Consider the following 13,234-nt stretch of genomic DNA (forward strand, 5'->3'; position numbering starts at 1 on the left):
AAAGAAGCGTGATCCAAACCAAAGCCAAGTGAAGGAAGCAGGAATACCTTTTTGAGAGTTTGATTACGAGAACAATTCAATTTATGAAAAGGGAAATTACTTAGGCAAGGATCTGTGGTACACAACAGTCCTGTTTGCATCTCCCAGTAAGTCTATCCTTGTTTTACTATGATTAATATAAACACTATCGTCGCTTAAGAAACAGGGACCGCCTAAGTGACATTTGGTCAACTTTTCAGGAGGGACAAAAAACTTTCTCTTTACCACAGATAATGTCAAATCCTGATTTAATTTTTACCTGTTTTCACATTTCTAAGTTCTCTGTGAACGGTATTAGGTCATTTAATTAGTATTTACCATTCATGTTTTTATGTAATGTACTTAGGCGGAGGTACTACCGCTTATTATTATTTTCGTTAGGTACTTAGGCGGTATTGACGGGTTTTGTTTAACTGGCGTTAGTAGAGCGTACAAAAAAAGTTTGTTTTCATCAAATTTTTGTTTTATTAGTAAAGCAATTTAAATATAAAACCACTTATTTCAATTAATACTGAAAATCAATATGGGGAAATAACAACTCATTAAAATGCAAAGATAACAATTCTTTATTTTTGTTGTATTCTTATTTGTATAAAGTAAGGATACATTTCAAATATAAGTACTTGTAAATGGTTATTATAATCATTACATTATGAAAAGTTGTATAAATTTTAAATGGTAAAATCTATACAATTTGGGGGAAAAGTACTAGCTATGGTAAATAATACAACAATAGTATAATAAAACTAAATTATGATAGTAAGGAATCGGTAAAATCCCAATCAATAAAAGGTTTACTTGTACTGTCATAAAATTCATGACCATCTCTAGGAATAAATTGCTTCAGTTCCTGAAGGTGTTTCCACTTTGATTCAGTGATGGGGAGTCTCTGTTTGTTAAGTGGCGGGAAGTCAGTTATTGGCTCAAACATTTTTCAACATTTGTTTCCGACTTTGGGGCAGTTCCTTGAATTCATCATTGAAATTGAGTTTGTAGAGGATCTCTTTCCATCCGGCTGGTACTGTAATGCTTTTACATCTTTAACCTTTGGGTCTGATACATTTTCTACCGGGTCTTATTGAATCGTAAAACATAGTGCTGGGCTTTGAAAAATCTTTAAAAAACTGGTGTGTCAAAAACACAGACCTGTAAGGAATAGGTGCTTTCCTGGCTTCTAAGGTCAGGCTGTGATACGTGCTCGGCAGATAAATTTCTTTTCTTCCCTGTTTGTTGTAGCTAGGTTGGAGCAGGGATTCAATTTTGCTGTGAACTGAGTCACACTCCCATCTGAGTATGACCCTTTTACTAGCCACTTTTGTTCCATTACTACGTTGGATTCCATCGATAGATGTAGCAAGGCATTTGTAGCTAGGTTGGAGCAGGGATTCAATTTTGCTGTGAACTGAGTCACACTCCATCTGAGTATGACCCATACTAGCCACTTTTGTTCCATTACTACGTTGGATTCCATCGATAGATGTAGCAAGGCATTTGTAGCTAGGTTGGTGCAGGGATTCAATTTTGCTGTGAACTGAGTCACACTCCATCTGAGTATGACCCTTTACTAGCCACTTTTGTTCCATTACTACGTTGGATTCCATCGATAGATGTAGCAAGGCATTTGTAGCTAGGTTGGTGCAGGGATTCAATTTTGCTGTGAAACTGAGTCACACTCCATCTGAGTATGACCCTTTACTAGCCACTTTTGTTCCATTAACTACGTTGGATTTTCCATCGATAGATGTAGCAAGGCATTTGTAGCTAGGTTGGAGCAGGGATTCAATTTTGCTGTGAAACTGAGTCACACTCCATCTGAGGTATGACCCTTTACTAGCCACTTTTGTTCCATTACTACGTTGGATTCCATCGATAGATGTAGCAAGGCATTTGTAGCTAGGTTGGTGCAGGGATTCAATTTTTGCTGTGAACTGAGTCATCACACTCCATCTGAGTATGACCCTTTACTAGCCACTTTTGTTTCCATTACTACGTTGGAATTCCATCGATAGATGTTAGCAAGGCATTTGTAGCTAGGTTGGTGCAGGGATTCAATTTTGCTTGTGAACTGAGTCACACTCCATCTGAGTATGACCCTTTACTAGCCACTTTTGTTCCATTACTACGTTGGATTCCATCGATAGATGTAGCAAGGCATTTGTAGCTAGGTTGGTGCAGGGATTCAATTTTGCTGTGAACTGAGTCACATCTCCATCTGAGTATGACCCTTTACTAGCCACTTTTGTTCCATTACTACGTTGGATTTCCATCGATAGATGTAGCAAGGCATTTGTAGCTAGGTTGGTGCAGGGATTCAATTTTGCTGTGAACTGAGTCACACTCCATCTGAGTATGACCCTTTACTAGCCACTTTTGTTCCATTACTACGTTGGATTCCATCGATAGATGTAGCAAGGCATTTGTAGCTAGGTTTGGTGCAGGGATTCAATTTTGCTGTGAACTGAGTCACACTCCATCTGAGTACTACTTGGATTCCATCGATAGATGTAGCAAGGCATTTGACAGTATGGCATTTTTTATTTTGGGCTCCACAGCCATCTGACCATAAAACAATAGGTTTTTTTGTCTTCTGCAAGCATAGTTTTTAAATTATCAATAATGCAGGATGCATAAGTTGAGCTTCAAGTGAAGATGCTGTTTCGGTCAAAACCAGTAACACTTGACATCTTTGTTCCCCAAATTGTACATAGTGAAATTGTGTACTGCTAACTTAGTTTTTTGAAGTACATGGAACTGGCATTCAAGCAAGGCAGCTAACTTTACTGCTTCAACATCCTGAGTGAAAGGCATAATGCAATCCTTGAATGGCTTTAGCTTTGTAAAATTTGGTTTTTGCTCTCTAGCTTGTTCTTTATCAATTATATGTTTGTTATACTCCTCCTCAGTAACGGTTCCATTTTTTATTCTCAAAGGCACAACAAAGATCCGCATTTATCCTTTTTCGGTGCATGAATAGCTAGGTTCTTCTGTTTGAAAATCTTATCAAATGTAAACCTACTAAGTGGAACAGCGCTACTGGTCTGACATTGGTTCTTATATAGATCATAGAGCTGAGTCTTGGACACAATCGTTGTTTCTAGATACAAAGATGTAGAAGTGGATCTACAATAATGGGCGGGAAGTTTGGGCAAACTGTCAAAAAACTTGTTTAAAAACTCAATCTGAATCGGATTTAACCCTTCTTTATCCAATATTTATCATGAGATGTCTCAAATGAAGAGGCAGTACCTGTAAGATTGTCCAGCGCGTGTCTAACCAGTATCGCACAGTCCATTTCTTAATTCCTGAAGGTTTGTAGAAACATGTTTCTGGCAAGACTTTCATCTTTTTGCCATTTACAGTCAAATAGTAAGTCAGGGTATCGTTTCTTCTTGATTCATCACCTTCAGCTACCTTCCGTTTAAACTGGTTGTTTTTTAAGACATTGTTTACTATGAAAACTTCTTTGATTCCCAGTTCATATTATTCCAATAGTTTTGAAAAGATTTCCTGTCTCTCTTGTTGTATTATGCTGTTACAAAACCTAACTTTGGACCGTTCACAAAATCTTGAAGTACACGGAGGTCCCATCCTTCTTCCTTCTCTCCTCTGTGTCATGGTAGGTTTTTTCCTTCGGCTGTTTTTCTAAAACCCTAAATATGCTTGCCCTTTCATTCTTTTTTCCTTTTCAGCATTTCTTTTCCATTTAGTCTTATCAGGAATTTTACTTCTCACTCTGTTTTCTTACAACGGGCTGTTCTTCAGGAGGTTCCGGACCTTGTTGCTTTACTTCCACTTCTGGTGGCTGCTGGATTACTTCCACTTCTGGTGGCTGCTGGATTACTTCCACTTCTGGTGGCTGCTGGATTACTTCCACTTCTGGTGGCTGCTGGTTTATTTCCACTTCTAGTAGCTGGTGATTTATTTCCACATCTAATATCTGCCTGCTTGGTCACGTAAAGGTGAAGATTGAACAATCAAGCTGCTGTTAATTGATGAAATATAATCAAGATCGTTGGGGTCATCAAAACTTAAGTCAAAATCTGCAATTGAAGTGTCTTTCTGAACGTCAAAATAGTTATTTCTAATATCAGGGAGCTGATGTTGTGTCGTGCTACACGATGAGACAGCTGTATCAACAATATCACTTATATTCAAAGTGGTAGACACATCCTGCAATTCCATAGTGCTTAGGTAGCAGAGAGAATCTGTTACAATGTCCTCTTCAGCACCTGTAATAAATTCAAACTAGTTAGGAGCAATCCAAGCTCAAAAGAATTGATTATTTTCTGTTTACCAAAGTTGTATACCATTGTAAGTGTATTGGGCAAACAAAGAAAGAGAGAGAAAGAAAGAAATTACATTTATTCTCTTCTTTCAGCACACAAAATACATTAATACATTACAAATTGTGCAGTAATCATGTATAACTATCATTGTTACAAATGATAAAATCTAAAATAGCTTTCACTTGTTATAGTACCTCGGCCAGCTAAAAACAAAATGTGGTGGTGTCCTCTTGGAAACCATGAGGAAAATAATTGCACTACCATACAATAATAAAGAGAATTTTTGGCTTAAAACAAGACAACTGAAATGATACATCAATGATGCAGGGGTAAACTCTGAATTTTTCTATACAGTAAGTTACTAAGAGCTTCACACTTTCAAATCGTACTAATAAATAAATAAATTGTTGTCAATAAGAACACAATAGTTGTCCGTTTTCAAAAACTTATGATTGCTTTTTAAATATTGAAAAAAATATTAACACATAACAAATACCGTAACTTAGTTAATACGTACTACTTACTTGTCATTTTAATCTTCTTTAAATTGTGGTTTTCATTGCCAGAAGAACTTTGATGTGACCTCTTAGTAGCTCTTTCAAATTGTGGATGTACTAAATCCCATTTCTTTTAAGATCTCTGACGATGTGAGTAAACCTCCCTCAACCTCAGAATTGCTTGAACTATCCATCACTGTACTCTAAAAAAATAAAATTTATCAGCGTAATTCAATTTTCAAATCTTTCATAATATCTGCATTCAGAGGAGGACATTAAAGATAACAATATATCATAACGTAGTCATTGCTATGGTATACATCCCTGGTAATTAAAAGTATGTATTTTTGACTTAAGCTTTAAGTTGAAGTTCATTTGTGACTTTGTCGATGCAAACATGTAATTTATGACAATAAAATATTATTTATTTTATTAATGAAGATGCTATTTCAGAAGCGGAATGATAAAACAATTTTATAAAGACTTGAAAAATAAAAACAACTTGTGTAAGGATATCTACTGTTAGGTTCAAAACCGCCTATCTGCTAAAACTCACGAAAAGCAGAACCGGCATATCTTGAGTTGTGTAAAGTAAGGTTAAGCTAGAAACTGTTTTAGATAAATGTAGTGTTAATTCACTATAAACAAGATTCACAAAGCAAAGAGCTTTTCCGTGAGTAAAACATTAGTTTTATTCTTACCTTAATGACGCCAAAGGTTGCACAATGTAGACACAATTCCAATCAGAACAGTGACGAAATGCGAGCCGGTATCTACTGACATGATGGCTTTGCCTCGCTATATAGGCGGGTACTGCCACTGAGGTTGCAGTTAGGCGGGGCTGTTTCAAATGCGATAGTGACGCTATCTGTTAGAGTTTTGTTGTTGAACTAAAAGAGCCAAACGGTCCGCAGAGAAATTCTGCGTCCATTGATACCAATAACTCAATTTCAGCAAAAAATGTCACTTAGGCGGTCCTGTTTCTTAAGCGACGCTTATGTTAAAAACTTAAATTTATTTTTACAAAATATTAATATTATGTTATGCTGTTTTTACTTAAAAATTGCTTTTAAAATTAGATAATCCTACTCTTAATACAAAAAAGTTAATAAATTTGGTAATGTAATAAATAGGTTACAAAAATTGTACTCTCTGGGAACCATTCAGATGTCAAGAATCAGCATGTTTACACACAGGAGGCCTTTATAAGAATTTATTGTACTTATTATCGACAATGAGTTTTCTCATTTAGATAGTGTATTTTTTGTCTATTAGTCTCACAGCTCTGGTGGAAACTGATAGGGCTCTGAATTATGTGAAACGATTCCTTCTCTTTCCTGTTCCACTGCCTTGATTTTTTACGACAACAAAAATATAATAAACGCACACAGTTTTAAGTCAGAAAGTAAAAAAAAAATGTTGCCTTCAAGATATTAGTTGAAAAGTTATTTCAATCATTAAAAACATATTGTATTTTTGCATGAAAATCTTATTTGTTCAGAAAAAACACAACATTAACTTTGAACTGAACATATGATGATTTGGATGAAAGAGAACTGAGGCAGTTCCATGTTGTAAACACTTCTGTAAATTTTATTGGTTAAAAAGACTGCAAAGTTAGGTAGTTACCTGACAGATTTCAAATTTTGGATGAGAAAAAACATGAGGATTGTCAGGGAAAAAAATCTGGAAATTTCATCTGGAAAAGCAAATAGCATGAAGCTATTTTCTTTTACTTTTTAATGAAAAGAGAGCAAAATAGAGTTCTAATTTACCTATGTATCACCAATGAAGTAAAACACAAAGAGGAAAAGTGGCTAGTTACATTTTAAATACCTTTCGGTTAACTAAAAAGAGAGAGATGGCATATAATGTGCCCATATAGAGAGTAAAGATACTTTAATGCATTGAGTAATCTGATATTTATCTATCTATATTATTATCTATTTATTTAATAGATACTAAATTAGGTAATAACTGTACTCCAAATTCACGTTTTCTCACTGTCTGATATTAACAGCAATATTATTTTATTAATTAGTATCTTCATTTACTTTTGACTTTTTCTAATTAAAGTCATTCATTTTGTCTACTAACCACCCACACTCAATTTCTCTTGATGTTTTAAATCTCAGCTTCAAGAGCTGCTAATGTTACAATACTCTGTTCTGCAGACCAGCTAGCTGCAGGAGGCCGCAGTGGTCAGCTGGATAAGAGCAAAAGACAGTGTAGCAGAGGCCCTATATTTCCAAGCCTGAAGGGGAATGGGTGCAGCTGAGCAGGGAGGAGTGTGTTCAGTCTGAACACTTTGTAGAAGCAAAACTGTTTTCCAGGAATGGGTAAGTAATGAACAATAATTATATTCATCTCTTGCACTACAGTATCCAGAATAATAAATCTTTATTCAACATCATTAAAAAAAATTTCAGTCAGTGTCAGACTCACCCTTTTCAAAAACAATTTTTTTATTTTGGTCCTAAACTGTACAATTTACTTCCAAATGTAATCAAAATTCAAACAAATGTAAACAGTTTCAAAAACTATTTAAAGACTTACTTGATCGGGAAGGTTTTCTAGTCTCCACGAGGCTCTCGTGATACCCATATCTTGATTGGACAAATTGTTTTGTAGTAGGAATAACTTAAAATTGTTACAAATATTTATTGTGTTTAACCCTTAAATTGCATGCTCTATTGTAAACAGTTGTTCTCTTGCTTTTGTATAATTACTTTTGATACTGCTTTGACTTGCACAGAAAACCATGGAGTTCTATTGTGTAAATAAATTATTCTTATTAAGTCATGAATTTGATAGATTTATCAATAGATACAGATCAAAAAATTAAATTATAAGTTAAAAAAATTATAAACATTGACAAACAAATGTTTAAGGTTGTTCTTGGATGAAATTTTCCAATTCTTCATTGGAGTATATGGTCCTCAGAATAACTTCCTTTGTCAGCCTTTTAATTTTTATAGGTAATTTTGTTTCCTCCTTTGTTTGAATGATAAAGATCAAATAGTCCCATCCTAGATAGAATGATTCAATAGAAGAAAGTTCAATAGTTGTTCTCCAATATACAATGGCTTCTTGGTAAATACTGTGGTTCTATGTACCTCCAGGCTAAAGTCTTACCTTGGGGTCATGAATGCCTCCATACCTCATTAAGTTACAATCAAGGGCACTCAGTTACCTTGACAATGTCTTCAATGCTTCTATCCAGCTCAACCTCGAGACAGTTGTTTTACTCATAGCTTGCTTTTGAAGAATCAAGCTACGTTCAAGATTATTCTCCAAAACATTATTTCTTGTGATTCAAACACAGAATTTGTAGGCGGCTCTTGTAACTGTCATAGGTGCATACTGTTTTATTCTCTTTAAAGCAAAAGATTTCTAAACGCATCTATGTAACAATGCCTATGATAGCTGTCATCCAATATTAGAACCAGGTACTTAGTACCTTCAATCGTTACAAGATTTTGGTATCCTGTTACATCATTTTCGCTCTTACCAAAAGTTACATTTCTTCATCTTTGAGGTGTTAAAACATTAAGTAAAATTTAAAACTTCTCAGCCAAGGACACTGAGATAAATCTTATTGATTTCAAATGACTCAGAACTCTCACTGCTAGATAAGAGTACAATGTTATCCACATACTTGGTAAGAGATATCACAAAGACTAAAGGTAAATCTTTAGTAAAAGCAAGAATAAAATAGGACTAAGGACATTGCCTTGTGAAACCCCCCTTTGCTAGTTCAACTTCCTTACTGTTACTTGTAATATTCTATTTACATATTGCTTAATCTCAACCATGTGTTTTAGTCCAATCACGGTGCTTTAATACTACTTTAAAACCGTGTTTGTCAGTCCAAGAGATTTTGTATTGAACATAAAACCAGCCAAAATATAGAAAAATATATTTGACAGCAACAAAAATATGATGACAAAGGAAAACTGTAACAGGTGCATATACCAAAAAACAGAGTGCTTTTAAAATGACACTTTTTGCTATAAATAATGTTTACATTAAGTTGCAGGATTCCCTAAAAAAAAAAAAAAAAAAAAAAAAAAAAAAAAAAAAAAAAAAAAAAAAAACAAAAAAAAAAAAAAAATAAAAAAATAAAAAAAATTCAGGTAAGTATTTTATTTCCTTAAGAGATAAGTTTGTGCAAAATTTTAATTTGCAACATCATACCATTTGCAGCTGTTATCCCCTAATACAAGGACAAACAGGCAGAACTTTTTCAGACCAAACCTGTGGCAGAAATTATAATCAGCCAAAAATGAATTAAATTATACATAAACAAATTTCTTTTCAAACAATAAGGCCTTTGATTGCATTTAAAACCAATACAAAGATATGACCTTTTTCGTTTTGCTCTTAATTCAAAATTCATCAACCAAGTTTAAAACCTTATTAAATGTATAACTTCATTTGATTAATGTGGTTCTAACTCAATAATGAAGGTTAAATGCGAAAATTGTTAACATGTTATAAAAAGTTATAAGAAAATAAAACAAAAGCTCGAGAAAAAATACCCATATTTATTTATTAAGATATAACATAACTAAGACAAAATTTTTGCTGCCTGAATAGTTACAAGCGGTTTGCGTTAATATAAAAATCTATTCAGCATCTTATATAAACTTTAAACTAATACAAGTACAATAACAACTTTTGCTGTCGTTACCTAGTAATATATTTTCAACATAAAATATTAATAATGCATATCTAAGTTTTAGTTATGTCCCGGCAGAGCAAGTTACTTTTTGTGATTCAACGTTTATTGAAAAAATTAAGTTTTAGTTATTATATTATTAAAATAAAATAATATTATAATTATATAAATTATAAAATTTGATAAATTCTCTAAGAAAGCCTATCTGTTTGTTTCAAATTGTTAATCAAGTAATTTTATCAATTCGCTGTTGTTATTTTTTTTCTTGTTCAAGTAGCAAAAGAACTTAACAACTAAAACTTCGTTGGTTTACTGAAACATTTAAAATAATATTTAGCATAGTTCTATCACTGATGTGTTGTAATTTTAATCTATAGGAAAACACTACTTCTACGAATTGAACAACCCTGAGTGCAAGCGGAGAAAACCATTCTTTGTTTTGTACAATGAAGGAAGACTTGTAGGTGTTGGGCTGGCTGGATTTGGATCTTTCACCAGAAACCAAAAAACCCAAAGCTACTATGAGGACTTCCCACTTGAAGCAACAAGGGTGAGTTAGTCATTTAAGTTTCATTACTAAAGTAGGTACCCATCTTAAAACTAAATACAACTCACTCTCAGTATGCCAAGATTTAGGCACTAGCTTAAAAACGTTTTACTAATAAAATATTTCTTTTTTTGTTAATACTCTACCAATAGAATAAAATTATTTGTTAGTACCTACTGATTGTTTATTTTTTACTATTCAGTACAGAATTTCCCATTAGAAGCTCTAAATTGAAATATAATAATTATAAACCATTAGTATTGCATAATAATCATATATTTTTACAATTAATTAGTATTGATTGAGATAGTAAAGTCTAAGTTTCTATATTGAAACATTTATGAATATAAGAGGAATGCCTATTTCTAACATAGTTTTAAACCTTAGCCCATGTTAAAAGCAGAGCATCAGGTTGCACTGCAGACCGCTAGACTAGCTTTTCTTACCAAATAATGACACTTTTTGAGTAACTGCTTGATCCATGCTTATATTACTGGTCATCCACTTGTGGAATTCAAAATCACCTGCTGACGTTTGAAGATTATCATTATGTAATATTCGATTCACTGAGCATACTACAAATCTTGGCTACTTTAATCAGAATCTTTTGAAATTTGTAATTGTAATTAGAAGTTACCAATAAAATCATATTTTGCAGAGCATTATCCCCAATGCGCCCGAGTGTATACAGGAGTACATCAGAAATTATGGTCTGACAATGATGCACGTTTTCCTGGTAAAGAACGCTCCGAAGATAAGCTGTCCACCAGAAGAGTGGCGTTCTACTCACTGCTAGTTGTTAAGTTTGTCTCAACTGTTTCTGTTAAAATAAATTATTTATTACTAAGCAGTTTTAAAAACTTATTATGGAAATTTCCATACACTGACCGAAAGTTAAGAATCTATTTGTGTATGTAATTGTGATCAATTTTTTTACTTTCAATTTTTAAGCAAATGAGAAAAAATGAGAATTGAGTGTTTCTAGCATTAGATATTGTCCACTTGTAGTTAATCCTCTGCACGTGAATGACCACTATAATGGACATATGGTTGAGTGCCTGGAGCGTTCAAAACAAAACCTCAGATTACAATTATAGTGAATGAATTTAAATGATCCGATGTGAGATCATTTAATTTGCAATGTTTTACCAAAAAGTTTTTTGTGCAATAGATTTTTTCATAGTTCATTAAAACCTCGGATTACAATATTATAGTGAATGAAATTATATGGTCGAAGTGAGATTTTGTTTTAAAACCAATATTTACCAAAAATTGTTTGTGCATTTAGTATTTTTACCATTAAGTTTGGCTTTAAATATTTTTTTTTTTAATTTTTGTGTGGAATTTCACCTAAATGGATGGATATATATATAAACTGCCAATCGGGTCGGCCATGGCAGTTAACGTGTTAATTAAAATATACACTATTATATATTTTATTTTTCGGTACGAAACGAGGAACATTTTACAGTATAGTAGTTGAATTCATTTTTTTACTGCAATTTTAGGTTTTTGTTTTTTATTACAAGTGAAAAAAAACAAAATCCAAAAGTTAAAGCCTCTCATAAACTAATAGAAAGAATTTTTTTTTATTATTTTTCAAAATACAAAAAAATTTTTTTTAATAGTGTTTTAATGGAAAACAATCAAAAATATGCCCACATTCCTCCCCAAAATATTGTAAATTATTTTTGGTTAAATATAGTAAAATGATCTGTTTTAACCAAACATGGACATATTCACTCATTCTAAACATTTTTTTAGATATTTTCTTGTATGTATATGCTTATTATATTTTGAGACCTTTTTGTACATTTCAAAGAATAATAATGATTCTGAAAATAAAAATACATTTTTTGTCTTTTTATACTTAATGTATCTTAAAAAGGATTTGTTGCAAATCCTTATGTAAGGTGTATAAAAAAAATTAAAGTTGTAAGAAAACACAATATGCCGCCAGAGGAGATGCCTTTAAAACGAAGTCAATTTATTACTTAATATAAGACTTAGGGTTTAATATATAATAATGTCTACGTTCATCCTAAGCTTATTTACTCTAGGTCTCACTCATAGTGTTCCAATAAATAAAAAGTATTTATAATTTAGAGGTGTCTAGCCCCAAGTATAACTATTTTAGTCTCCTCACAATTTAACTATATGTAGACCTCTGAATGTCACTAAATTATTGTAAAATAATATTAATCACACAAATAAACCCATTTGTTCACGAGTATCACACACCAAATATCATAACATTTGCGATAAGTTTTGAATGTTTGGATATTTGGAGGTTTGTCCTCGAAATCCACACCTGGCACAACTGCCTATACGGATTGTGACTGAAATTTGCGTAAACAGGTTATAAGCTTTGTGGTCTGAGAAAAGTGCTTTTTTTACAAACCCATAACACATTCATTTGCACCAAATAAAGTCGAATTCCAAATTAAAAAATTAGTTTGAGTTTACAACTCGAATGTTAATTGATAAGAACGGAAAGTATATTTTGGACAGCTATAGTTCGACATAAACTTATCTGAAACAAACGTCTGTGTTTACATTTGGAATTTTATTCAATAATAAGTATACAAGTGCTTTGATCGGTAGTGTAATGGCAGAATAGTAAATTAAAAAACATTAATATATAAATTTTTACTCCAGATTATGACGCCTAGGGAGTGACGAACATTTAAATCATCATCTAACTGACATTAAAATTACTGTTGTTGTAAAAACTAACCTTAATTAACAAAGTTATGATATGTTTTCTCATAAGTTTCTTTTAATACTGGTGGTCCCTTCCTTGACATTTATAGATATTACATTTTTAAACCAATTGGCTAATAGAAAAAACAGAGAAATGAATAATCTAAACATTGCCTCTACGATTCATTCTTTCCCTGGCTACAAGTCCATAAAACAAGTTGGTAGACGCAAAACTTTTAACGATTATTTTGAAAAAGTTGCAAAAACCTATATAAGAAATTTTCACCTCTTATTACCGAAAAGTAACATAGTAAGTAGGTTATAGGGACTCTTCCCTAGGTTCGTAATACAGCTTTTCAGTTCCTACTTATGTGTGTATTTTTCTTCATCAGGACAAGGTAGTAAAAATCTAACTATGTCAATACTATTTTGGACCCAAAGTTAGATTTCCGGGAGAAGACTCCTAGCATATATAGCGAAC

At 32.7% G+C, this 13,234-nt stretch overlaps 1 protein-coding gene across 1 annotated transcript; it reads left to right on the top strand.

The window, feature by feature from the left end:
* The first annotated feature begins 7,147 nt into the window (after positions 1-7,147).
* On the top strand, positions 7,148-10,862 carry LOC124372430. Its single transcript, XM_046830829.1, has 3 exons — positions 7,148-7,161; positions 9,881-10,053; positions 10,709-10,862. Exons 1-3 carry the CDS (start codon positions 7,158-7,160, stop codon positions 10,844-10,846), a joined length of 315 nt encoding a protein of 104 aa, XP_046686785.1. The 5' UTR covers positions 7,148-7,157; the 3' UTR covers positions 10,847-10,862.
* The last annotated feature ends 2,372 nt before the right edge of the window (positions 10,863-13,234 follow it).

The sequence above is a fragment of the Homalodisca vitripennis genome, unplaced genomic scaffold (genome assembly GCF_021130785.1).
Source record: "Homalodisca vitripennis isolate AUS2020 unplaced genomic scaffold, UT_GWSS_2.1 ScUCBcl_3167;HRSCAF=8517, whole genome shotgun sequence".
Classification (NCBI taxonomy): domain Eukaryota; kingdom Metazoa; phylum Arthropoda; class Insecta; order Hemiptera; family Cicadellidae; genus Homalodisca; species Homalodisca vitripennis.